General features: G+C 60.0%; 3 protein-coding genes across 7 annotated transcripts; all 3 read right to left on the reverse strand.

The window, feature by feature from the left end:
- Nucleotides 1–214: 214 nt before the first annotated feature.
- CNIH2 (cornichon family AMPA receptor auxiliary protein 2) lies at nucleotides 215–5,881 on the reverse strand. The gene is made up of 6 exons (XM_077115643.1): nucleotides 5,780–5,881; nucleotides 2,185–2,253; nucleotides 1,718–1,765; nucleotides 1,354–1,466; nucleotides 1,105–1,248; nucleotides 215–912 (listed from the first exon to the last, which is right to left on the reverse strand). The coding sequence occupies exons 1-6, from the start codon at nucleotides 5,858–5,860 to the stop codon at nucleotides 885–887; spliced, it is 483 nt and encodes a 160-aa protein (XP_076971758.1). The 5' UTR covers nucleotides 5,861–5,881; the 3' UTR covers nucleotides 215–884.
- Nucleotides 5,882–6,872: 991 nt separating this feature from the next.
- RAB1B (RAB1B, member RAS oncogene family) lies at nucleotides 6,873–13,971 on the reverse strand. Its single transcript, XM_077115649.1, has 6 exons — nucleotides 13,844–13,971; nucleotides 12,156–12,228; nucleotides 11,784–11,879; nucleotides 11,573–11,668; nucleotides 8,396–8,527; nucleotides 6,873–8,299 (listed from the first exon to the last, which is right to left on the reverse strand). The coding sequence occupies exons 1-6, from the start codon at nucleotides 13,969–13,971 to the stop codon at nucleotides 8,105–8,107; spliced, it is 720 nt and encodes a 239-aa protein (XP_076971764.1). The 3' UTR covers nucleotides 6,873–8,104.
- A 743-nt stretch (nucleotides 13,972–14,714) lies between these two features.
- On the reverse strand, nucleotides 14,715–24,577 carry KLC2 (kinesin light chain 2). 5 transcript variants are annotated; one of them, XM_077115645.1, is made up of 16 exons: nucleotides 24,487–24,577; nucleotides 23,351–23,625; nucleotides 20,682–20,912; nucleotides 20,499–20,568; nucleotides 19,641–19,863; nucleotides 18,833–18,920; nucleotides 18,647–18,748; nucleotides 18,384–18,557; nucleotides 18,163–18,262; nucleotides 17,552–17,655; nucleotides 17,389–17,456; nucleotides 16,839–16,947; nucleotides 16,560–16,718; nucleotides 16,359–16,483; nucleotides 16,069–16,126; nucleotides 14,715–15,714 (listed from the first exon to the last, which is right to left on the reverse strand). In XM_077115645.1, the coding sequence occupies exons 2-16, from the start codon at nucleotides 23,576–23,578 to the stop codon at nucleotides 15,631–15,633; spliced, it is 1,923 nt and encodes a 640-aa protein (XP_076971760.1). In that variant the 5' UTR covers nucleotides 23,579–23,625; nucleotides 24,487–24,577; the 3' UTR covers nucleotides 14,715–15,630. The 5 variants fall into 5 exon arrangements, with proteins under 5 accessions (XP_076971760.1, XP_076971762.1, XP_076971761.1 ...); XM_077115647.1 differs by having other exon boundaries at nucleotides 23,351–23,589; nucleotides 24,487–24,567; XM_077115646.1 differs by lacking the exon at nucleotides 24,487–24,577 and adding an exon at nucleotides 24,303–24,463 and having other exon boundaries at nucleotides 23,351–23,589.
- Nucleotides 24,578–25,081: the final 504 nt, after the last annotated feature.

Genomic DNA, 25,081 nt, shown 5'->3' on the forward strand with positions numbered 1-25,081 from the left:
TTGTCTGACCCTCACTCCAGGGGCCGGAGGGGACCAGGCTTAGGGCTGTCTGGACCCAAGGGAGGGCTTCCTGAAGTTGGTGCTTTTGATACTTGGCCTTGATAGGCAGGTGAAAGGGCTTATCTGGCTGGGAAAGTGAGGACGGAAGGAAGGGGGGCAGCTACCAGGGAGCCTTGAAGCTGCCAAGGATCCCTCTGAGTGGTGTCCCTGGGGCTTCAGGTCAGGGCTGCCCCGCATCAAGCCACACCTTCCCCATGCCATCACCTCCATGCCAGGCCTTTCAAGAGCAGAAACGGGGCCCACCTGTTTGCAGTAGTTTATTCAGATTTTGTCACAAATGGCCGGGGAGGGGGTGCCGGACTCCTCCAGGCGACATAGAAAATAGGTCCAAGAGACAAGGTGGGCTGGGAGTGGGGAAAGACAGGGCTGGGGCTGGAGGGAGAGCCTGGGGGAGGGGGAGGGCAGACTAGGGGTGGGGCTGCCCCCCCTGCTGAGCCTGCTCATTCCCGGTGTGGGTACCCCCCCACCTGCAGGGGGAGCCTCAGGGTGGGGGTGGAGGGGAGTGGCCCAGAACTCCCAGGGTCAAGCCCTGCCTGTGGCAGGACCCAAGTTTCCCCCAAGTGAACAAGGCTGGAGGTCCTGCCCCTTCCAGGACTGCAGGCCATGTCCACAGGCTCTGTGTAGAGCTCTGCCCAGCCCTAGGCCGAGGGGGAGGGCTCTGAAGGCGGGGGGCTCCCCGCAGCAGCAGTGTGGGGGGGTAGAGAGGCTGGGGGCACCAGTGCCCCCTCCCTCCCCAGGGTTGAGGCCGCTGTGGCCAAAGGGCAGGGCTGGGGGTGCACAGGCGTCCGGTCCGTTCTGGGCTCGCTCCCTGGCCGGCTTCCCCCTTAGAAACTCACCAACGTATAAACCATACTGCAGGAAGACGGGGCAGTGAGCCAAGTCCCTGGCCAATCTCGACACCCAACCGCCCAGTTGCCACACCCGAGGGAGTCATTGGACCAAGAGCAAAGGGCAGGAAGTCAGGGGCCCAACCATCCCTGGGATTTGAGGCCCAATGCCTGGAGCATCCCCTCCTGAGTTCTGACTGCTGTGGCGGGGCCTCACCTGTACAGGTAATAGAAGAAGGAGAGCAGGTAGAAGGCAAGTTTGCACCAGGACTCCTTCTGGCAGTAGTTGAGGATGTCCGCGTTCATGATGGAGACTGCATCGTACATGACCTCCGAGCCATCCGCAGGGCGATGGAAGTACCTGGGCCGGCGGGCAAAGGGCCTGAGCACCGGCCGGCAAGTTTCCTGCCCCCCTCCTATCCCTGCCTCCCCACCTCCCCTCCCCCAAGGCAACTGCTGCCCTCACCTCCAGAGGTGGTAGAAGAGGAGGGGGATGTTGAGGCCCAGGGTCACCCACTCGGCTGCACACAGAAACATCAGGCAGAAGAGGCCGTGGATGGAGTACTCTGGGACCACGAGCTGAAGGGGGGGGGTGAGGGTGAGAGGTCAGCATCTTGGTGCCTGGACAGAACCCCACTGCAAGGGCAAGGGGGAGCTGGGGTTTGGGAGGTGCCCACCCATCATGACTCGGGACTAGAAAAGGGCTTCCAGCCCGCCACTCCCACTTTGGTGGCAACAGATGAAAAAGGAGGAAGACCTGGCCTTCTGGTGAAAGAGGGTGGGGGCAAGCTGAGCCAGGACACTCCTGCCCCCCCGGCGCTAACACTGACCTTCCTCAGGAGGCAGCAGATGCGTTCGATGTTTTTCAAACGCTCGCGCTGTAGGAGAAGGTGGCGATGGGGGAGGCAGAGGAGCCCGGGTTAGGGCGCCAGGCCCTCCTCCCGCGCCCGCCCCAGTCACACGTGGCCGCCAGGGGGCGCCAGAGCGGTCTCTGCGGCCTGATCGGCACGGTAGGGAAGCAGCCGCGCCATTCCCATGGCGACCGTCACCATGGAGGGATCTTCACCCGCGTCTCCACGGCAACGGCCTAGAGCCTGGCAACGGCCGCCTGCCAGGAGGAACCCGAGCCCGCGCCAGGTGCTGGCTGGGGCGGTGACAGGAAGGGGCATGGCCGCCGGCGCCCCCCACCACACCCCTATCCCCACCTTTCCATCCCCCCAGTCGTCAACCCTGCCCGCGACAGATGGAGACGGACGGACGGACGGACACACCTCAGCACAGCACATGTATCACTTACTGCCCGCGCTGGGTTCCCCTGGTCGATGGGGTTTTTGAAGTCGGTCCGCAGCTCGTCGAAGGCTATGATCTGGGGGAGGGGTGTGTCCCCGTCAGGGTTGGGGCAGCAGCTTTTAGACCCCCACCCATTCTTCCGTGGGGAAATTTCGAGAGAGGAATTGATTTGAGCATCCAGATCAGATGGAGCTTGTTGCAAAGGTGGGGAAAGTGAGGCCCAGGAAGACACAGGGCCTTGTCCGAGGTCATGCAGGGCAGCCTGGAATGGGACCCTAGGGTAGAGGAGCCCTCTACACCTCCATCCAAAACATCCCAAGAGGTGGCCTTTCTCTGTGCCAGGTTCTGGGGCCCCAGAGGCCTGGGACACAGCTCCTGCTCAGGAGGCACCCGACTTGGGAGGTGGAGAACCAGGAACCACGTCCCAGGGCGATCAGGGCTGTGGGGCGAGCCTGGAGTGAGTGACTGGGAGCTCCACGCTGGGCACCTAACTGTTCAGGAGCTCAGGGGGGACTCAGGCAAGACTGAGGTGTTCGCCTGGTGAACAGATGGAGGAAGGGCAGTACAGAGGCAGGCAGGGTTGAAAGGACAGGGAATGTTCAGAAGCAGCAGGTTTCATGAGGCTGGAGGGAAAGTGTGAGAGTGGGAAGAGGGAAGCCAAGGGTGGAAGATGGGACTGGAGAGGTTGGCAGGGCCACGTGGGCACCCTGTGAAACCAGACCAGAGTTTGACATTGGCCCGAAGCAATGGGGAGCCATGCAGGGTAGCAAAGCAGCAGGATAGCGTGGATGGGTGGGTGTTTTAGGATTGGTGGAGGCAAGAAGTACAAAGTGGACAAGAGTCACAGCCAAGACCGCTTTAGGCAAATTAACTCTTTAACTCTTGCAACAACACAATGACAGTATCCTTTCCAATTTGCCGACCAGAAGACAGAGAAGATAACCAATTTATCCAAGGCCACAAAGCTAGTTAGTAGTAGAGCCAGAATTCTAACCCAGGCCGAATCCAGAGTTCGAATTCCTAACCACTTTGTCATATTCAGGCCAGACCAGGGGGGAGACTGCTGGGTTCCTGGGGGAGGGTGGGGAGAGTAGCCGTGGGGCTGGGGGTTGTGGGTGGATTCTAGAGCTATTCAGGAGCCAGACTCCACAGGGCTCAACTGGCCGTGTGTGAAGGCAGAGGGGGCCCAGGATGCCTTTTGGTGTTGGGTGTCTGGGGGATGGCAGTGCCCTCGCTGGGATGGGGAACTCAGGAGGAGAGCAGGCATGTGAGGGACTGATGGACAGATCTGCGGGAAGCGGGGAGAGGACAGCTGACAGAGGAGCCTGCTGGGGTCCCCTCCCCTCAGCTCTAGAGTGAGGCAGTGGGCCTCCCACCCCCAAGCATCCCAGACCCCAGACAGCTCGGAGGGAGAGAACACAGGCTTCCTGGAGGGAACTGCGACCATCTGGAGTGCCCCCCACCCACCCCCCGCAACTCCCCATTGACTCCGGGCAGCCGCCGCCTGACAGGCACAGCAACAGGGCCCAGGAGGGAGCGGAAGGGTGCCGTCTGTCTGCCCCAGAGCTGGCATCCACCAGCAGGTGGCGGGTGTCGCGCCTCCCACCCCCAGGCTGCCTGCTGCTGACTCAGTCCCCCCCCCCCCACCCCGGAACAAACAATCCCCCACGGTGACAGCTGACAGGCATCACTCACCACCAGAGTTGCCTAGCAACCAGTGGGCTCTGGGCACGGGGTCTGGGGTGAGATCTGGGGATCTTACCCTGGAAGTTCTAGTTCTTACCAGTTTTGGCTTAAGCGCCACGCCCCCATCCTTCGTCCCCCCTAAGCAGGCCCCACCTGCACCCTGACTTGCGTACAAGCCCACTTTACTGATGAGGAAACAAACTCAGAGAGGATAAATGATTTGCTAAGATCACGCGGCTAAATGGCCACAAGAACATGGTGCCTGACAGCTAGTAGGTGCTCAATAAATATCTGTGGCTGAATACAGGTGTTATTTCAAAGCTTGGGACCTTTCTCCCAGCCTGGATGCTCCACGGGGTAAAGGCTGGCCACAGGTATGCTGGATGGAGGTCTGCCCTGAGGACACCCTGAAGACAGGGACCCTTAGGTGGGAAGGGGCTTCTTGGATTCCAGGAGCCAGCCTTTCTCTCAGGAGCTGGTTGGCTCTGTGCCCCTCAGCCTGGGTTCTCAATTTGTTCCACTCCATAAGACCCAGCCTAACTGCCCTAACCCTGCAGGACTGTCCAAGGCCCTGGGGATGGGACAGGTGGCTCAGAGACATCAAGATGGACCCAGGGGGGATGGAAAGAGGAAAAGAAAAACAGAAAAGAAAGCACCTGAGAGATCCCAAGGGAGAGAGACAGAGCCAAGGAGAGAGGGGCCTGGCAGTGGTGGCAGGGTTGGAAGGTGCCCATGGGGCCCACTTCTTACACAAAAGGGTGCAGTCACAGTCTGGGAATCCTGACTGAAGAGAGGGAGCAGGGGTTGGGAAGGGAGGGGAGACCAAGAGCAGCAGGAGGATCATGGAGTAGGCAATGGGTCCCGGGAAAAGGAGGGGAAGACGAAGTGGGGAGCACAGGAAAGAAGCAGGTGAGGCAAGGGAGTGAGAGGAAGAAAGGAAAAGAGACCAGGAGGGAAGCCTTGAGAGGGGTGAGGATCAGGGAGGGGGCAGCAGGGAATGTCAAAGCCAGGGGAGATGAGCAGGCTACTACAGAGACGGGCATGGAGGGGCATAGGGTGGAGGCAGAAACCACAGGGGGCAGAGAAGGGGAGGGGCAGCAAAGGGGGGAAAGGGGCCCCCAACAATGATCTGCAGATTGATCACTAATTCTGTAGAGAGGGGAGAGGAGCCAGGCAGAGGGGACCACTGAGGAGAGGGACCCCCTGGGGGGGGGTGATCAGGATGTGGGATGAGAGCAACAGACCGAGGAGGACACAGACAAAGAGGGAAGTGGGGGCAGGAATAGGAAGGAAAGCTGGAAAATGGAAAGGAAACCTGGGGGGTGGGGCAGGGAGCCCTCAGGGAGGGGGGTTGGGGAAACCCAAGGTGAGGTGGGAGTAGGTCTCTGGCGCGGCTTAGAGCCAATCACTGCTTGGTCAGGAGGGGGCTGGGAAAGGAAAGGGTTAATGGGCTCTGAGATATGCGGGTCCTGTAAACAGATGCAGTTGCCATAGCAACCGGCTCCATCACTCCGGCTGGAAAAACCCACAAAAGGTGGAGGGGGGGGTAGGGGGCAGGCAGACAGATAAACTGCCCGATGGACAAATGGGGGCGGCTAAACGGGAGGGTAGGAGGAGGGGAAGGAGCAAGCATTCAAGAATTCCGCCCCCCACCTCACAGCAGGATGGGGCAGAGGAGGGGGGGGTCAAGGACCGACTGACATACCCACAGACAGGCGGGGGCGGCAAACGAAGGGGGGCCCCAGGCAGGAAGCCGGCGGTGGGGGGTAATAATGGGGGAGAACAGAAGCCGGCGGAAGGGGATAGCGGAGAACAGGCTCCAAGTTTCCCCCGGGCACCGAGACCATACCCCGGCCCCGGCCCGCTCCGCGCGCCCCCAGCCCCCTACCCCGCCCCCGGTCCCAGCCCGGCCTTACGTGCCAGATGACAAAGAAGATGAGGGAGGCGCACAGCACCAGGGTGAGCATGTAGCAGAACGCGGCGAAGGTGAACGCCATGGCCCCCGCGCCGGGAGGCGGCCCGGGGGGCGCCAGCGCGGGGTCCGGGCGCAAGGGGACGCCCCCCGGCCCGCGCTTAGGGCCGGCCGGGCATGGCCCGCGGGGCTCGGGCGCGGGCTTGGGGGAGGTGGGCGGCGCGGCCGGGACCGGGGCCGCGGGGCCGCGGGGGGCGCGGGGCGCGGGCCGGTGGGCTCGGGGGGCGCGTCCGCTGCCGGCTGCCCGGGCCCCAATCGCTCATCCTGCGATCCCTCGCCCGCGGCTCCCTCGCTCTCCAGCCCGCGAAGCCGGCGGGGCGGAGCCGGGGGCGGGGCCGCCGTGAGAGCGGCCTCGGGCGGGGCTGGGTCTCCGTGCGCCCCTCCGCCTGCCCAGCCCGGCCCGGCCCGGCCGCCAGCCCCCGCCCCACCGAGTCCTCGGAAACACGCAGAGACGGACGTGGAACTCGCGCACGTTGCTGGCACCCCTCTCCACTCCCGTCACATAAGCACCCCGCCACCACCACACTCGCGCCCCAGGGCGCGCGTCCATGCCCTCACACACCACGTCCCACCCACGGGCCACGACTCTGGACTAAGTAAGAAGCCTTCAACGTGAAATGCTCATCATTGCCCAAGGGGCAGGCACCCATTCTGGACCCACAGTCAGAACCGGAGAGCTGGGGTGGGTGCGGGCCAGGCGAGATAGGCCACAATCTCGAAGGCCCTTTAGTCTCCAGGGTCTGACTGCTGCCCTGATCCGCATTCTGGGCATGCGCCAGAGCGGACCCTGGGGCCCTCTACCAGGTATTCGCTCATGGCCGCCTGCCTCCCTCCCTGACTGAGCGGTGCTGGGCCCGTGGGGACAGACCACAGAAGCAGGCAACTCTTCCAGCCCCAGTTAAGTGGGTCAAGGGCTTTCAACGGCAATACTGGGAAGGAGGCCACACCAGGACCCCTGTGCAACCCACCAGGCCCAGGGCTCCCGCTCCCTCCCTCCAGCCCAAGACCCGCACAGACCACACTCAGCCACCAGCAACTTCCTTGCAAAAACCCTCGGCTCACCCAAGGGCCAATGGAAATTTATTGATTTTTTTTTTGTCCTTTTCTGTCTTTCCCCAAGTGGCTTTTCCTTGCAAAATGCCTGACTTAACACCAGAGGGGTACTGGGGAGTGGGGGCACCCCAAGGGGTAGCCTAGGGACTTAAATATAAGCTGGAGGACAGGGCACAGGTGGGACAGGCAAGAGACAGCACTAGGGACATGGCTTCTTAGGTAGAGACCGAAGTTTTGCTTTTAGGCTGTGCCAGAGGGCATGGGGCTAGGATCCTGGGTGGGAAGGGGTTGGCCAGGGGTCCCCCAACCCTGGGATGCACCCACATTCCCCAGAGAAGTAGCGGCAGGGGATGAGGCTCTACCCTCTTAGGCTCCAAGGGACGGACAGAGAGAAAATAAACTGGATGTGCTGCCTCAGGGAAGGAAGGAGGTGCTGGCAGAGCAAGGGTTAAGGCTGATGCCAGGCCTCTGGCACGGTGGGCCTTCCACCTCCGCCTGTCTGAGGGACAAAGGGGCCCGGTGGGCAGGAGGCACATGGGCCTGCCTCTGGCAGGGCAGGAGGCGGCAGGAGCAGGCTCCCTCCAGCTCAAGACAAGGCCCGCAGGCTGCCCGCCCACCTGCCCCAAATGTGCTCAGGCCCCACTGCAGCTGGATGTGCTGGGAATGGGGTGGAAGAGAAGGCGGAGAAAGGGTGGGCTGCTGGCCCCGTGGCCCCCATGCCCATCCTGAGGTCTGGCCCAGGGCCCTGGATCCCAGGTCCTGGATCCACTGGCCCTGCTGTTGGCCCCGGGCACTGACTGCAGCCAGGGGCAGTGGAGGTCAGGGAGTGCCTCAGCCCTTGGGGAAAGGGGGTGGAGAAGGAGGAAGAGTAAGGAGACAAACCCCACTACAGTAGCCATGGGGGAGGGGGAGGGGGACAGAGGGGCCTCATCCCAAAGAAAAGGGTGTGGTAGGGTATCTTTAAAGTGACCTAGAGGCAGCAGCAGAGCAAGCCCCCACCCCACCCTGGCCATAGGTCCTGGGTGTCCTCCTTTGGGGGCCCTGACAGAAACCGGGGCTCAGGGTGGCAGCAGATGGCCAGAGGGGGATGGGGAGCCCAGAACACCCCAAAGCCACAGACTCAAATGCCCCAGGGAGGGAGAGGGAGGCAACTTCTGCCCCCTCTGGGCATCATCTGGAGGAGGTGCCCCCCCCTTCCCACCCCACATGCCCCTCCCTAGCAACAGCCGCCGCTGGCCGGCTTCACAGGGGTGCTGTCGATCTTGAGGTTGGGCCGCTCACCCCCCGAGGCCGCCCCCGGCCCCATCCGCTTTTTGATCTCAGCAGCCATGGTCATAAATGCCTGCTCGACATTGGTGGCGTTCTTGGCACTTGTCTCCAGGAAGGGGATGCCCAGAGAGTCTGCAAACTCCTGACAGGGGAGAGGAGAGAGGAGGGGAAGAGAGGGGAATGGGCTGAAGGCAGTAGGCCCGGTCCCCGCTGGGCGGCCCGGCCCCGCCCTGCTCACCTTGGCCGTGGTGTTGTCCACCACCTTCTTGGTGGTGAGGTCGCTCTTGTTGCCCACCAGGAGCTTGTTGACGTTCTCACTGGCGTAGCGGTCGATCTCCTGCAGCCACTGCTTCACGTTGGCATAGGATTCCTAGAGCGCGCCGGGGCCAAAAGTTAGTCTGTTCCCCACTCCCACCCAGGCCTGGAGAATAGGGGCTTATGTGAGGGAAAGGGAGTACCCTGACCCCTGAGTGGCGGGAGGAGACCCAGGCGCTAACCCCCAGAGGAAGCCCTTTCCTCTAGGCTTTGCTTTTCTCCCTGACCCCCTCTGTCTGGGACCCCAAAAGCAGGCCAAACACAGCCCAGCTGACAGCCAGCAACCCCAACACCGCAACAGCTGCCCAGGCCTAAAGACCAGCGGTTCTGCCTCCTGCAGTGCTCTGTCCCTCCATGAAACACAGAAAAGACTGACCACATGTGGGGAGCAAATGGCATCAGAAGAGAAACAGGCCAGAGACAGGATGGAGGAGACAGAGACTCCTGGCCGTAGCTACCATACCTATAAGCCACCACCAATCTCAAAGTTCCCACAGCGGCCTTCAAATCCTGGTACAGTTTGAAGCCTTGGAACCCTGCAGGACCTGGAGGGGAGGTCCTGGCCTATGACACAGATAGGGATCCTCAGAACAGAGCCCAACATGCCTCCTGCTTCTGCACCAGCGCCTCGTCACTCAGTCTCAGCAGCCCACCTCCTCGATGGGCAAACGACACCTCTGGGAAAAGTGCTTGTTACAGCCAATTTCTCTGAACTTCATCTCCTGCCACCCATGCTGGGTGCTAGGGGCAGAGAGGGGACTCATGCCTGAGTCCTGTCCCGTGGCCCTCAGGAGAATGAAGGAACAGATCAGAACATACACAATGGTAAGATGGGGTGATCAATGCCCCAGGGACAGAAGGCAGGAGGTGAGGCCCCAGAACACCCATCTTGGGGGCTGCACGGACCTGGGCGGGCAGGAATAACCTGGCCTTCTGTGGGAGATAGCAGAGAGGACAGGAAAACGCCAGCTGAGGAAGGACACACGTCTGGTTGCAGAGTGGGAGAAACACGTGTCTCTGGGGAGTGGGGAAAGGTGGAATGTTGCTGAAGCGCAGGCCCAGAGCAGGCAAGGAACGGGAGGGGCAGGCCAGAGCAGAGGGGGACAGTGGAGGCTTTAGAGGGGAGCAGCAGGATCACACCTGTGCTCTGCAAAGACAATCCGGGCAGGAGTGTACAGGCCAAGCCAGAATGGCAAGGAGATGGCCTCCAACTGGGAGGCCAAGGGATAACCCAGGAAAGAGATGACCCCCTGAGCGAAAGAGTGAAACAGGGAAGCACACGAGACAAAATCAGACCACCTTGGGGTTAAACGCAGCTCAGCCGCTCACTGTGTGACCTTAGGTACGTCATCTGACCTGAGATGCAGCCTATCAAACAGTACCTCTGGCAGGGCTGGTATGAGCACGAGCTGATGGATACAGGCCTGACTCATAACAAGTGCTTAATTAGCAGCAGCTATTATCCTCATCACTGCTATTATTATGAGGGGACAGATTTGAGAGAGACAATGGGGTAGAATAAAGGGGACTTAGGCCTGACTAGATGGGGGCGGGGAGAGAGGGAGAGTTTTCCAGTCGGAGTGATAAAGGCTCTATTAGAAAGATGGGGATGCAGCAGCTTCTTTGGGGAGAGCTGGTGAGGTCAGGACGGGACATGCTGGAGCTCCAGAGGGGCCAGCTGGGGCAGGAAAGGGTGCGTGTGGAAGCAAAGAACCCTGGGTTCAAACACTGGCTTTGCCCTTCCTGCCTAGGAGACCACGGACAAGTCCCTCATCACCTCTCCTCATCTGGAGAACAGGGGCCCCGCCGCTTACATCACTGGGTTCTTGTGAAGATTGGCATCAATACACAAGGTGCCAACACCAGGTATGCTGTGGAGGAGAAGGTTGCTAAGTGACAGCTGTTTAGATGTAGAAGTCACAGCACACAAGATAGAAGACCAACTCGTCAAAGAGGCCAGAGTCGTGCAGAGAGGGTAAGGAGGAGGCTTGAGGCAGAGCTGGGGAAGCACAACACATGGGGCTGGGGCTGTGGGGGAAATCCAAGATGAACCAGTAAAAAAGATACCAAAAAGGCATACTCTAATGCAGCAGGAGGTGGGAGTTGGGTGGGGGACAGGAATCAGGAACACAGAACTTTTCAAGGAAAAGGGTGAGAATGGATTTAAAAGTCACAAGAGGTCAAAGAGGATAAGAATTGAAATAAAATCATCAGACTTGGCAGTCAAAAGGTCCTTGGTGACCTCTGAGAGGTGTGCTGTTCAGCCACAGCTGTGGGTCCACACACTGGGGAGACTGGGTGGGAACTGGGCCATCCTGGTGAGCCTGCAGAGTCCAGCCACCCCTAAGGAGAGGGACTCCTCTGGGGCTGGTGTGACCATCTCCATGTCCCAGCACCTGGACTTGGGAAGCCACACGGTTTGGTAGAAGCAGCAAAGCAACTGGAACCAGGAGACCTAGGCCTTCCACCTGCCACTTAACTAGCTGCAGGACCCTCCCAAGCCTCCTCACCACTCTGGGACCATCTCCTCATCTGTAAAATGGGACAACAATGCAGACTTTTGGGGGATGTAATGAACATCAAAAAGCACAAAGGCTGTGATAGGTTCAGTATATTTTAGGGTATGGCAGGACGATTTCCGACTGTTCACACCACAATTCTATCATCACTGCTGCCAAGGACGTGCGACTGTACCGCTGGGGGTGGGCACAGGACTCCTAGACCCTGCTTACACTGGGACCAGAGCTCTAGGCTCCCTCACGTCCATGTCCAAATGCTTCCACACAGTGTTTTCCATGCAGGAGGCCAAACAGCTGACTAAACCGACACCAAAGCCAGGTGACAGGGAGGTGTAGAATGAGGTAGCAAATCCGGAGAAGAGAAGATGGCGGGAGTGGGAGTGGGGGATGGGACAGGAAGGGGCTGCTTCTGCCAAAACCTTGCACTCCTGGAAGATCCATCTCGGTGGCTGCTTCCCGCCTTATGAAATGAGTCTGAATATAGTCTCCTTTCAAAGCAGCATCAGGAAGAGAGGACAGGAAGAGAAAAAAGAAGCAAGAGCCAGAGACCTAAGGCTGAGGAGGCGAGAGGCCAGGAGTACCTGGTCGGTGACATCGTACACCACGATGATGCCGTGGGCACCCCGGTAGTAGCTGGAAGTGATGGTCCGGAACCGTTCCTGACCGGCTGTGTCCCACTACAAGACAGCAGGGAGAGAGGGGCAGACAGCTCTCAGCTCCATGTTCAGAGGCCCCCTCCCCTCCCGAGGCCCATGCCTTTGCACCGGGGGCTTTGGGAAGAGCAATACTCACAATCTGAAGTTTGATGGTTTTACCATCCAGCTCAATGGTTCGGATCTTGAAGTCTACTCCGATGGTGCTGATGTAGCTCTCTGTGTATGTGTCATCCTGGAAGGTAGGGGGCCAGTGAACAGGCCTGAGGCCCATTTGGAAAACCCCCTCCAGCTCCATGCCTCAGCTGAGCTCTTAGCTGTAAAACCCTGGTTCTCAGCACCCTAACCGGCCAGCCCTGTGCCTCTGTTCAATCAGAAGTATTCCCAGCAAGTCCTGCAATTTCAACCTTGGTCCCTGGGTCTCACAGTTACTGTGTTCTGAGTTGCCCCCGCTACCCCCTATTGCCCAGCCAGAACCCCGGAGGGGTGGTATAGGAGGCTTCTTACTCACAGCAAACCGCAGAAGCAGGCATGACTTGCCCACACCCGAGTCACCAATCAAAAGCAGCTTAAACAGGTAGTCACTGGAGAGAGAAAACAGGAAGGCATGAAGGGAGCCCACCCGCCATCATCTTCGAGTCACAACTACGGTATTCTCCCACACTGAGAGGCATCCCTCCTTTTACAGAATACTATGGGGCTGACCAGGTCCTCCCACCAGTCCTGGGGAGAGGGGACTCACCCCTTACCTTACACAGCTGTCTACCCCACCTTACCAGCTATCTACCCCAAAGGGCTTTCCGTGTGCTGTGTTTGAATTCCCACTTCTCAGAGGAGGAAACCGAGGCACAGAGAGGGATATGACTTAGCAAGGATCACAATTAGTTTGGTGAGAGAACTGGGCATCCTATCCTGATTCCTGACAGACTCGGCAGTTCTGTCCAATAGGGGCTATTTAGGGAAACCCTGCTACACACCCTATAATGTACCCCACAAGTAGAAGCCAGAACCCATACAGGACCTACTGAATGATAATCTGTGTAAAACAGCCTGGTATGAAGCCACCAGGAAGAAATTAACCAATAAGTGGCATCAGCATAACACTAGCTAATATCACTGAGTTCCTCCTTGTGCTTGGCCCTGCGCTAAGTACTTCAAGCGTGTCATCTCACTAACAACAGTCCAGTGAAGTGGGTGTTACTCTCCCCTAAGGAGGAAACCCGAAGTCAGAGAAGTGAGACTCGCCCTAGGCATAAGACTTGAAAGCAGGTCTGTCAGACTCCACTCTCTGTGGTAGCCTACTGGTTCCCTTCTCTGGCCCCCCTTATAATTCTACAGTATTTCACCCTTTCCCAAGGAAACCTGAGGGCAGGATCCAGAAGAGGAAAAGGAAGTGGCAAAAGAGGAAGAAAGTAACTGCTCCTTGGGAAAAACTGTCACTTAGAAATCCGAGGTGCGAGCTGTGGGCCACCTACCCATAGGGGGAGTGACCAACAAGTAGGAACAGAGAACCCCATTGAAAGGGGGGAAGCAACCACCAGTCATCTAAACTTAAACTTCACCGGCAGAGCGGGAGCCAAGGGAAGGGGTGTGACAGTGGCAGCTGCGGGCCTGCGCAAAGGTGAGGGGAGGGGAAGAAGGGACGGCCGCCGGGAAAGGACGACCCGCCGGAGACGCGGCCCAGAGCGGCGCCTCGCTTCCCGCGTCTGACCAGAGCCGGGCCGGGGCTCCAGGAGAACGGGAAGGGCAGAAGGACTTACGGCCCCCTACTTAAAGGCCAGAGTCTGAACCCGAGACCAGAGACTATCACGCAGGCTCCAAAATGCTGGGACCGTCGTCTGCACCCAGGCCGTAGGTGGGGAAACTGAGGCCGGGAGAGACCCGGGCTGCAGGGTCACTTGACTGATAAGGCCTGGTAGGGTCTGTGCCTCGGGTTCCAAGCGCGGCTTTTGGGGTCGCTGTCTCTGGGCTCTGGATGCAAGGACTCGGGGTATCGAGCCGGGGTCCTGGGGCCCCCGGGGGGAGGGGCGGGACCCGGATGTGTGTGTGGTTTTTTTTTGGGGGGGGGGGTCAGCGGAAGAGGGACCCGGATGTGGGGGCGCCGCGCAGTCCTGACCCGGGCCGGACAAGCCCGGTTAGCGTACAGCCCCGTACTCAGGATCGAGGCTGCGCCGAACGGCGCGGGCGGGGCTCACTCACTATTCGGGGTTCATGGCGGCGGCGGCGGCCCGCTCGGTCGCTCCCAGTCGGCTCTGCTCCGCCTCCCGTTCCAAGATGGTGGTCGCTCCGCCCCAGAAGCCCCGCCCGCGATGCGCAGGCGCAAACATTCCCTCCTTCGGCCTTGTCGCGCTGCTTATCGGAACTTGTAGTATTGTCCTGTTCGCCCCCGCTGCGCAGGCGCAAACCAGAGAGCCCACCCCCCCCAATCGCCGCAGGCGCTTTGCCTTCTGGGGCTTGTAGTTCACCCTCTGGGTAGCCCTGAGCTTGAGGGCAACGCTCTGGACGCCGAAAGCTGCTTTTAGGGCCGGGGTTGGGCGGGGGGGAGCGGGTCACCCGTCTTTTTAACCTCTCTCTGACGGAGGTAGTCATTCCACTTTCCCAGTTCCCAGGTTTGTGAGCATTAAATGCGAAGGCGGATGCGAGTAAAAGATGTTTATTTTTCCTGGTTTCTCCGTGTGCTGGAGGCTGCCGATTCACAACCGCAACCCAGGAGGAAGGTGTTATCACCCACATTTTTATAGATTAAAAAAATCGAATCTCGGAGAACCCGCTCAAGGTCAAACAGTCTAGGTAAGGGCAGAGCTCATCCAAGCCCTCGCTCTCTATAATAATTCCAGAGGTGAAGATTATTAGAAGAACTGAACCTTTCCGGAGGACTTTGAGACACGTAAATGGGCCCCCAAATAATTCCGGCAAGGAGCTGCTACTCAGGAGCCGGACGTGAGCGACACCCCCTCCCGCCCCTCCATCCACACGGAATCTTTCTGTACCCCCGTCAGTCCCCCCTACCCCACCCCCCGATCTGGTGACGCTGGGGGGCTCTCGGCCTCGTCCCCAAAACAAGCCCGGCTCAGATTCAAACCGTCTTTATTTCTACAGCAACATCTGAAAACGGAGAGCGATCGCCATCCCCCACAACTGGGGCAGCCCCTCCTGTCACCGCGGAAGGGGCTGCTCATCGCCGCCCGGCGCGAGAAGCTGCAGCCTTGGGAGGGGGCGTGGCAGGATGGCTCGACCGGCGTGGCCCGGGACGGGGTCTAGCCGCACCTGGCAGGGCCGCGCGGAGGGGCAGTGCAGAAGGCCGCACGCAGCCGGCCGGGGCGGGGGCGGCGGGCAAGGGGTGGACGCTCCGTGCTGGGGCACCGGGGGTTGGCCGGGTAGGGTGTGCCCTCTGAGGCCAGAAGGAGTGCGAGGTCTAGGAAACCCTTTGGGGAGGCGCCGACCCGGAGATGCGGAGCCTGGGAGAAGCCACCGCGAGGAATGGGGGTGATTAAGGCCTGGGCGGTACCACTAGAGAAGGGCGGAGTGGGAAGAGGCCGGGGTAGTACCGTGGACAGAGGTCGGGGGGAACGGCCAATAACTTATTTCTCTATATACAGAAGCAACGGCCGGGGGTGGGGGGGGACGGCAGGGGTGCTGAAGGGTGCTTAGTGTTATTAGCTCCGGGATCTGGGGAGGGCGGTCGCTTAGTCTCTACCTTAGAGTCCTTGGCCAGCTCCTGCTGGCCTTGGGGGCCCCGGAAGCTGGGGCAGAGGGGCCCTGCTGTTAGGAATAAATAAGGGGTGGGAGCTGGAGCCGGCAGACCCAGCCTCCGGGGCTCAGGCTGAGATGACAAGGGAGGAGGTTACCCTGAGATTGAACAGAAAAGACAGAGGGTCCTTGGGAAGGACAAGTGGGACAAGCAGCAAGGCCCATGCGCAGGGCTGGGGTGGGGTGGAGGGGTCAGTGCCGGCTGGAAGCTCTGGTGACTGGCTGCCCCTTCAGCATTAGCCTAGGAGGGAGCTTCGTCGGGAGAGGTCCATGGAGCTGGAGCTGAGCGTGCGGCTGTCAGAGAAGCCAGTGCCTCCAGGCTGTGGGCAGAGGGGGCAGGCCACTTAGCTCACCTGCTGCCAGTCTGGGTTTCTCTGGCCCCGCTTCTCTGAGCGGGGCAGAGGCAGAGCCTGTTCTGACCCAAAGCCACCCCTGTGCTCTGATGGTCCTGTCCATTTCCATGGTTACTGTGCTGACACTGGCCACCCCAGGGCAGGGCCCACTTTCCCCCATCTGTCTCCCCACTGACCAGCCCAAAGCCAGGCCTGGGACAGAGACAAGAAATGTGGCTGGAAATGTGGCCAGATGCATAGAGATGCTGGGGGAGGAGCAGGAACAGAGGCTCGAGGAGAAACTAGGCAATATGCAGGCCCTGGGGTCCCACCCACCCATACCTGAACTGCCTCTTCAGCACTCTTGTTGAGGAAGTTGAGGGAACTGGCCCGCTTCATCCTGAGGGGAAAGGGTGACTGTGATTTGTCCAGGTGGAAGTGGTGGTGGGGGGAGGATAGGATAAAGGGGTCAGGTTGGGGCTAGGGAGGGAGGATGCTGGGAGGGAAGCAGACTTGGTAGGTGGTGGGGCTGGAGAGAGATGGGGGAGCTCATCCTGGGTCAGGAGCTCATTTGGAGTTGGCCGGTATGCTGGGTGGGTTCTTGAGGGATGCACCCTGGGAGGGGGGTTCACCTGGGGTTAGGGGACTCCTGGGGGCCACTGCCCTGCAGCTTTTTCACCAGCATCTCACTGCTGCGCCTCAGTGCATCCCGGAGCTTCCCAAAGGAGCCGCTGCGCCGCAGAGAGCCGCTTCCGTCCTGTGGGGTGGGCAGGCTCGTCTCTGTGCCACGCTGGCTACAACAGCCTCCCAGCTGGCCCCATCCTGAGACTCACCCCGCTCCATTCAGCTGCAGGCCCTGCATCCTCGAGTTCAGACTCCGACCGAGGCCCGGCACCTGCAGCCACGTCTCGGCCACCACGGCGGTCTGCCCGCCCACCGCTGCCATCCTTCAGCAGCTCCACCACCTTGGTCTGGCTTGCAGGGTCCAGGCCCTGGGCAAGCAGGGTGGAGGGGCGTTAGGGGGTGCAGGGGACATCAGGTGGTAAAACAGGCCCTGCCTGGAACACAGGGCCCCCCAGGGCCCCACCACACCCCCATGCACATAGCCCCACCTGCTTGCGGCTGCGGCTGGCACAGTCCTCTAGCGTATGGGCAGCTTCAAGCTTGCCCTGGCGCCGGTACAGAGCCCCCAAGCTGCGCAGGGTCGTGTTGACTGTGGGGCTGTAGGGAGAACAACAGGACAGTCTCAGACGCCATGTTCCCCAGGACCCAGGGCCCGCCCTGGCACTCAGTTCACCGTGGGCCCCGAAGAACCATTTCGCCAACTCAACTCTAGGCCCTTCTATGTGTCAAGCCCTCTGCTAAGCACCCAGCCATCCCAATCACAGAGGAGTTACTCCAGGGTTGGGTGCTGGTACCAAGGCCCTGGTAGGCTAAAAACTGGGAGACCCAGAGTGAGATAATCAGGCTGTTATGGTCAAGAAAGCCTTCTTGGCACAGGTGGCCTGTGACCTGGGCCTTGAAAGATGGCCTGGCAGAGAAGAGGTGAGTGAGTGTTCCGGGTGTGGACAGTATAGAGTGTGGAGCTTGGGCCTTGGCCCCCACCCAGGATGCTGATTCCCTGCTACCTGTGCTACACCCGCCCTGTCCTGCTGCCCTCACCTGTCTACTTTACAGGCCTTGTACCAGCTGCCGTATTCCCCATATGGGGTGCTGTCCCGGCGTTTATCCTGGGGGAAGGAATGGTCAGGGGAGGTGGGAGGAGAAGATCTAGCCTCTTCCAGCCTCCCCTGACACCTGCGCCCATCCTGCCCCACAGAGCTACCTTGCTCTCCTCCCGTTCCTCTGCGTGCATCCAGATGGGCTTGTTGTCCCCTGGGAAGACAAAGGGGGTTGTCATCTGCCTCCCATATAGGCCCCCGCTGGAGTCTGCGGTGGGGCACAGGGGTACCCAGAGTCAGGCTTTGTTGAATGAATGAACAAGACACAGACCCTCTTTGGAACAGAGAGGAACATGGCACAGGACTGTGCTTGAGGGGCTGGTGGTCGGGTTGGCGGGGGCAGAAGGACACGTGCCAGGCCTAAACAAAGGGCCAGGTTCCCAGGGACCCCAGAGCAGAAACAACTGACCATCGGGGAGCCAGAGGCCAGTTTCCCAGAGGGAGAGACATTTGCGCTGGGTCCTTGAGGTGAGCAGGAAGTGGCCAGTGGAGAGAGGGGCAGAGAGGCTGGGGTATGCATAGTATATGGCCTGGGAGGCCCAAGGAGGCTGTGCAGCTTATGTGTTTTGCCCACAGGTGCTCACAGGTACACAGATTCCTGGGAGACCATCCAAGGCGTGGGCCTGACCCCCCGCGGTGTGTGCCCTGGATATTGATGGCTGAGTAGGCCTGTGCCAAATGAGCTGGGGCACATGGCAGCCACAGATGGACTCACCGTTGACAGAGCCAAATTCCTTCTCATGAGCGCGAGTGAGGATCTCCTTGTACAGGGTCTCTGCATCCTGATACTTGCCTTGTTTCAGGTAGCAGGAGGCCTGGAGGGGTAGGGCCCAGAAGGTAAGCAGGTGGCAAGAAGCTGAGCCTTTTCTTCTCCTCTCTCCCCTTTCATTCCCCTCCCTCCTTCTTTCCTACCAGCTCCTCCCAGTTTTAGGGTACCAGGTTGTTCTTGGTCTTGGCCACGTTGGGGTCATCAGGTCCCAGGCGTGTGGCATAGATCTCCAGTGCCCGCCGGTAGTAGTATTCTACCTCCTCAGCCTTGCCCTGGTTCTGGCACAGTAGTGCCAGGTTGCTCAGCTGCTTGGCCACATCTGGGTGGAACTTGCCCAAGACCTGGGATGGGAGGCAGGGCCAGGTTCAGGGCCTGCCTAGCCCCCACCTGCTGGCCACCTGGCCTCCCGGCCCCCCCCCCCCGCCCCCACCTTCTCCCGGATCTCCAGCGCCCGCTTGCACAGTGGCTCGGCCTCTTTGTACTTGCCCCGTTTGCCATACAGAACTGCCAGGTTGTTTAATGTTGCAGCCACCTGTGGGGTGGGGGAATGGAGGCTCCATGACCCAGGGTCCTGCTGGGCAGGGGCAGTCCCCACCACCCACCTGACCTCACTCACAGCCGGGTGGTCCTTGCCCAAGGTCTTCTCCCGGATGGCTAGGGCATCATTGAGCAGGTGGGCAGCCTCCTTGTACTTGTTTTGATCCCTGGAAGCAGGCAGAAGTGTGATGTGGGTGGCCCCCAGCTCGAGACCTTCCCTTGGCCTATGTTCTCTCCTCCTGCACTGACTGACAAGTGGGCATGACCCAGAGCGTGGGGAGACCTCTGCCTCCAGCTCCTGGGCTATGTGCAGTTCACTCACAACTAGCCAGGGCCTGTCTGGTGGGGTAACATCCTCTGCATCCCACCCTCCTGTGCCTCATGCCCCATGCCCCCCCTGCCCCTTGGGGAACTTTCCTGCCATTCCTCAAGTGTACCTTCTTCTCTATAACCCTATGCCTTTGCTCATGCTGCTCTATGCTGCTTGTTCTGCTAGGAAAACATTTCCCAACCCTCTTGTGCTCTGGGCAAACTCATCTTTCATCCAAGGCCCTAGTAAAGCCATGGTATCTGGAGAAGCTATGCCGACTGTCCAGTACCTCTAGAGTCCTCGTGAGTTGCTCCCTTTACCTCTCACTGTGCTGCTGCCTCCCTCCCTGGTTTCATCCAAGCCTTTGTCCTCCACTAGACTGAGACTTATTCCTGCCTGCAGCTGCTGTGGACGCAGCCCCCTCTGGGCACGAGCTCCTCCTCTCTCTGCCATGCAACTGCCTGGTAGAGGCATGCTCTGGCCCTCAGCAGGCACCAAGGGTCTGTGGCCAGGGCAGGAGGCTCTCAGGAGGGAGTGCAGATGCTCCTCGAAGGACACTGGCCAGAGGGGCCCTCACCGATACACCAGTGCCAGGATGTTCAGCATGGTGGCCACATCGGGATGGTCATGGCCCGACGTCTTCTCCAGGTCCTCGAGCGCCTGCTTGCACAGTGGCACGGCCACCTCATAGCGGCCCTGTGAGGCATACTGGATCACCAGGTTGTGCAGGGTACGGAGCCGTGCCGGGATCTCGTAGCCCCCATGCTGGGCAGCTGCATCCCCTCCTCCAGGGCTCGGGGCTGCAAGGCCAAGGGCAGGAGGTCAGATGAACCATCTGCCCATGGGCTGGGACAGCCCATGCCAGCCCTACTTTTGACCCACGGGACAGGGAGACCTGGGCAAATCACCAAATGCTCTGCCTCAGTTTCCTCATCTGTAGAGTGGGTCTAGTCACCCCAGCCCTACCCAGAAGGAGCAGGTTTAGAGTCCCAGCTCAGTACTTCAAGTTACATGTACAAGAACAGGTCACCTAACCTCAAGCCTCAGCTTCATCAGCTGCAGAACGGAGGCTCCAGAATGTGCTCAATGTTGTCAGCAAGGGGAGCCCTGGCCCTGGGCACGGCACTGCGCATGTGTCTCCTCTGCCCCTCCTGACTACCCCACGGAAGGCTCAGGAAGGAAAGAAACTCTACAGTGGCCACCGCACAACTAGTGGCAGAGCGGGACTTGATATCTGTTCCCCATAAAGCTTGGGGCGCAAGAAAAGCAGGGTATAAAAGCCTGCCTTGTAAACTCTGACATGCTAGATGTGCTGGTCAGAAATGAGGCAGGAAGGAGCATGGCAGCCACCCAGTCTGTTTCCTGTGACCTCCAGGTCCCCAGAACACGGAGTTCGCACTGCCCTTCCTTGCCCTCACCCCACAACCAACGGCACCTGGGCTCTGCTCATCCTCGTTGGGGAACAGGTCATCCAGAGAGTCTTTGGGGACATCCCCTTTCTCCTCCTGGGCAGAAGACAGGATGAGCGTCGGGAGGAGTGGTGCAGCTGAGTCTGCCCCATGACCCCTCTCCCGGCACCCAGGTGCCCCAGGTGGCATTGGCAGTGGTGAGGGCTCACATTGGGGGAGGTGTCTTCATCCAACTTGCGGATCTGGCTCATGAACAGCAGGTGCTGCTTCTCCTCCTCGAGCTGGGCCACAGCCTGCTCACTGCGCTGCAGCTTTTGCTGTGTCCCTGCGAGTTCCTCACGCAGCCACTGGTTTTCCTGTACCAGGCGCCGCACCTGAGCCCGCAGCTTTTGCTTCTCCGACTCGACAGCCCCCAGATGGCTCGACAGTGCCAGGATCACCTGTGGCGGCCAGCCGGGATGATGGTCAGAGCCCTGTCTGCCCATCAGCCGGGCCTCGGGGCTCGCCTCCTCAATGGCGTTTCCCTCCAAGGCCCCACGGAGCCCACGGTCAAAGGCCTGAACCCAGAGGTGTGGCGGTTCCGACTCCTTTCTGGGGTCAGGAGCCCTGGGCTCCTGGTCTGGCTCTGCGGGACTGTGAGCAAGTCCATCCCCGTTCCTGGGTCTCGAGCCTGCCATCTGCACTGACAGCCCAGCTCCCACCTCACCAGGTGGTTCTGAGCGTGAGGAGGACTAGTAGGTGTACAGTGCTTCTCCTCAGCTAGCAGGACTCTTCCTTTGTCTCCCCTGGGGGTTGTCCTCAAGCCCCTGTAGCCACAGCCACTCTACTACTGCCCCTGCCTTTTTTTTGCATCGGCAGGCACCAAGAATTGAAACAGGTTTCTGGCATGGTAGGCGAGAATTCTGCCACTGAGCCACCGTCGCAACGCCCTGCCCCTGCCATTTTCATTCCCACCCAGGGATGGGCAAATAAATAAAAAGGGCTTCCCCTGCTGTCCTGGCCTCAGGACTCTGATAGATGGCTGAAGAACCACCAAAGGACTCCATCCTGATTTCTGCCCCTGAGGGACCAGGGCACATCCTGTCCTTCTGCTGCTTCCAGGAAGGGAAGTGTGTGTCCTGAATCTTCAGAAGGTCTAGGGAGCCACAGGGGCAGATAAGGCGATCCAGAGCCCTCAGCCTCAGGCTACATCCCTTTTCCCAACTTCTCTCATGTCTTCTCTGAGCTTCCAGGCTCTTGCCTTGGGGCCTTGGCCTGGGTTATGCCCTTTGCCTAAAATACCTTCCCTTCTTTCTCCATCTGCTGAAACCCCTCTCAGCCTTCAGGGCCCAGCATCATTACTGCAGTGACTTCTCGTCCCACTTGCACCCTTGGCTCTAGGAGAGCAGGGCTAACCTCCCCGCAGCTCCAACTCCCAGAGCCCTCAAAGCCATCCTGCTCCCATCTGTGCCAGTGCCTGTGCACTTCTAGGGCCAAGGTCCATGTGTGCTCTTCTCTGCACACAAGAGCTAATTGACCAACATGTTGCCCTCCCTGAGGGCCAGGCAGGCTGGGACTCTGCAGTTTCTAGTTGGGTAGCAAATGCCTAAGTGACAGGTGTTTTCACAACCACTAGCTTTCAAAAAAAAAAAAAAAATCCCTAAATAGTCTGTAAATATATATAGCAGACAAGGAAACCACAATGATACGGCCTGCCCAGGAGTCACAGAGCCAGGCAGTGGCTTAGCCAAGATCTAGGGGTGGGGAAGCCCAGACTCCTTCCCTGAGAACCAACTAAGGGAACACACCTTGGTGGTCCTGGACATCTCCATCTGCATCTCGTGGCAGCCCACCTTAAGTAGGCCAAAATAGAATCCTGGCCCTTCCTCCTCCAGGCTCTCTCATAGCCTTAACCTGCCCAAGCTTAACAAGCTTGGGAATTACCCTCCCCGTCTCTCTCCCCTTTAGTCCCTCCCAGGTCCTGCTGGAACTGCCTTCAAAACATCCAGAACTTGTCCCCTTATCTTCACCCCCCTGGTTACCCTTTTAGTCCAAGTTGCCATCCCTCATTTGAATTTCAGCAGTGGATCCAGGCCACCTGCTACCTGCTTCTGCCCTTGACCCACTATGGTTCATTTTCCACACCTCAGCCAGACCGGGTCTTCTGTTTGCTTGAAACCCTCCAGAGGCTTCCCAATTTCCTGAGAATAAAACCCAAACTAACAAGGTGCAGCATGCTCTGGCTCTTGCCTCCCTCTCTTCTGTCCCCATCCCTTCCTCCTCTGAGCCCCAGGCACAAAAGTCTTCCTTTAAGTCCTCAACCACAAGATCTTTCCTGCCTCAGGACCTTTGCACATGCAGCTTCTCCCTCCTCCCTTTCTTGGAGGATGTTTCATTCCCACCTTGCCTAACCAATAAGGAAGACCTCCTGCTATATGCTAACACAAGGTCTTGTTCTTTTCTTCCAAGAAATTATCACAATCTGTAACAATTTTCTGTATACAAGTGTTTCTGTCTCTTCCTACTAAACTAGGGCAGGGCTCTTGTCTGTCTTGTTGGACCCTGTATCCCTGGATAACTTATCTGTTAATGAACAAACAAAAGAATGAAAATTTTTCTGTTGGGGGTGAGAGGGTGTTGGTTTTCTTAAGGATTTCCTTCTACTAGCCAGTTTCTGCTGGGAAGAGGGGAGTCAGAGCTAGAGAGTAACCAGGATGTCTGGGGCAGGGCAGGGCAGGGCAGGGCTGGGGTCACCAAAGAACATTCATGCACTGAGATCCTACCAGGGGGCTCCAGGAAACAGATGTCCCCTGCTAGATTCTGCTCCTACTTTGCCAGGATTTCCCTGGAAGATCCGATACCTTTCCTGCCCACCCACCTCAGCACCCAGACCCCCTACCTGGGCCTCCCCCAGTCCCAACTCGATGGCCTCCAGGGAGCGGCGCAGAAGGACACAGCGCTCCTGCGAGCCGGGCTCGGCATCGGCAGCCTCATGCGCCACCAGGGGGGCGAGCAGGGCGCGGTGCTCCCCGCGCAGGGTCTCCAGTCCCTGGATGACGGCCTTGGTGCCCAGTACGATCTCATCTTGGCTCAGCTTCTCCTCCCGCGGAAGCACCATCGTGGCCATGGCCGCGTCGCCTGTGAGAGTGAGGGGCCGGCTGGCGGGCGCCAGGCCTGGGGCCACGCCGCAGTCCGCCCCGGATTCGGTAAACACCGGCGGTCCCCCGACGCCTGGGTCCCCAGGGTGCCCAGGCCCCCCGGCCGGCAGCCCGTACGGTGCTCGCGCTAGGCCTACAGGGGGCGCGCCCGGCCCGTGTCGGCCGGGGAGACGCAATGCGGTGCCGCCGGTGAGGCCGGACAGGGATTCTGCCCCTGACCACCCACCCACTCGGGGCTGGTTTCGGCCCTTGTCTCGGGGCATCCCAGAGGACTTCCTCAGGGCAGGGCGCGCCGGGGGACAGTCCTATGGGGATCGTGGGGGCTCGACCGGGCAGGAGACCCCAGCCCCTCCGGGAGACCCGGTCCGCCCTCGTCCCCTTCCCAAAAGGCAAGCAGAGGCATTGGGCCCCTCTCCTAAGGCAGGCCGACCCTGCGGAGACCCCTCCCTTAGAGGGGCTGAGACACGGGTCCCTCGACCCTCCAGGCCGCGCTCACGACGACCTCCTCCCCAAAGAGCGGCGCGACGCCCTGCGGACCCCTCCCCTGCAAAGGCCGAGCTCCAGCCCGCGGCCACCGAGGACCGCGCCGCCCGCCCGCTGGCCTGGTCCTCCCACAGGCCGCGCCCATGACGACCCCTCCCCTGGGCCGACCCGGAGCCCCCTGCCCCCCTGGGACCTGACCCCTCTCCCTGCCTGATCGGCCGCGCGGATCTATGGGTCCCGCTCTAGCCCAGCTCCCGCTCCGGCTCCGGCTACGGCTCCGGCTCCGGCTCTCGGACCGCTTCACCGGGACTCGCAGCCGTGAGCGGGTCCCGCCGCCTCCATCCCGCCGGCCTTCCCAGCAATCCCCGCGCCGCCTTAAAGGTGAAGCCTCTACCTCCACGGCGTCGGAGGGGGCGAGACGCGCTCTCCCCGGAGGGCTCTCTGCCTTAAAGGAGCAGGACCCGCAGGACACGCTCCGGGTGGGGGTGTGGCCACCGGCCGGAGGGGGCGGGGCGTGGGCTGGTCAGAGGCGCAGGTTGCAAGCCCGCGTTTCCCACACTCCTCCAGCCTCGGGTTCCCCGTCGAGTCAATGCCCGGAGGCCTCTTGCCGAGGCTCGGGAGACCGTGCACCCCAACGCAGCCAAAGCCGAGAGCAGAGAGGACGGCGAGAGAAACTGAGTCCACCTCCGAGTCCAGAGCCTGGCTGGCTGGGACCAAAAATGACCATAGCGGTTGACATTTATTGAGCACTTTCTGTGTGTCGGGCGCTTTGGGTGCCTGAAATACCTTGTCACCTAAGCTCACAAAGAGTAGGTTAGGAGGGTACTTCTGTTATCCCCACCTTCAGCTCTGAACCCAGATCTCCAGACTCCCAGGCTACTTCTGCTCCGGCGCCCTTCAGAGCTGTCCATGTCCCTTGAGGGGATTCACTGGCTTCTTACGGCTACTTCTTGCCGGATGCGAACGGAGACCAAGACTCAGGCCTCTGT

The sequence above is a fragment of the Tamandua tetradactyla genome, chromosome 9 (assembly GCF_023851605.1).
Source record: "Tamandua tetradactyla isolate mTamTet1 chromosome 9, mTamTet1.pri, whole genome shotgun sequence".
NCBI classification, from domain to species: Eukaryota; Metazoa; Chordata; class Mammalia; order Pilosa; family Myrmecophagidae; genus Tamandua; species Tamandua tetradactyla.

Excerpts from the sequence above, each read along its gene's own strand:
- RAB1B (XM_077115649.1), bottom strand. The coding sequence starts at position 13,971 with ATGTTTGCGCCTGCGCATCGCGGGCGGGGCTTCTGGGGCGGAGCGACC. Across the intron at positions 11,669-11,783 it reads AAACCATCAAACTTCAGATT|TGGGACACAGCCGGTCAGGA; the intron begins GTGAGTATTGCT and ends GCTGTCTTGTAG. Across the intron at positions 8,300-8,395 it reads TGGACAACACCACGGCCAAG|GAGTTTGCAGACTCTCTGGG; the intron begins GTGAGCAGGGCG and ends CTCCCCTGTCAG.
- CNIH2 (XM_077115643.1), bottom strand. The coding sequence starts at position 5,860 with ATGGCGTTCACCTTCGCCGCGTTCTGCTACATGCTCACCCTGGTGCTG. Across the intron at positions 2,254-5,779 it reads TCTTCTTTGTCATCTGGCAC|ATCATAGCCTTCGACGAGCT; the intron begins GTAAGGCCGGGC and ends CCCCTCCCCCAG. Across the intron at positions 1,467-1,717 it reads TCTGCTGCCTCCTGAGGAAG|CTCGTGGTCCCAGAGTACTC; the intron begins GTCAGTGTTAGC and ends CCCCCCCTTCAG.
- KLC2 (XM_077115645.1), bottom strand. The coding sequence starts at position 23,578 with ATGGCCACGATGGTGCTTCCGCGGGAGGAGAAGCTGAGCCAAGATGAG. Across the intron at positions 19,864-20,498 it reads CGAGGATGAGCAGAGCCCAG|CCCCGAGCCCTGGAGGAGGG; the intron begins GTGCCGTTGGTT and ends TTGGCCTTGCAG. Across the intron at positions 16,719-16,838 it reads CCAGCCGCAGCCGCAAGCAG|GGCCTGGACCCTGCAAGCCA; the intron begins GTGGGGCTATGT and ends CTGCTTGCCCAG.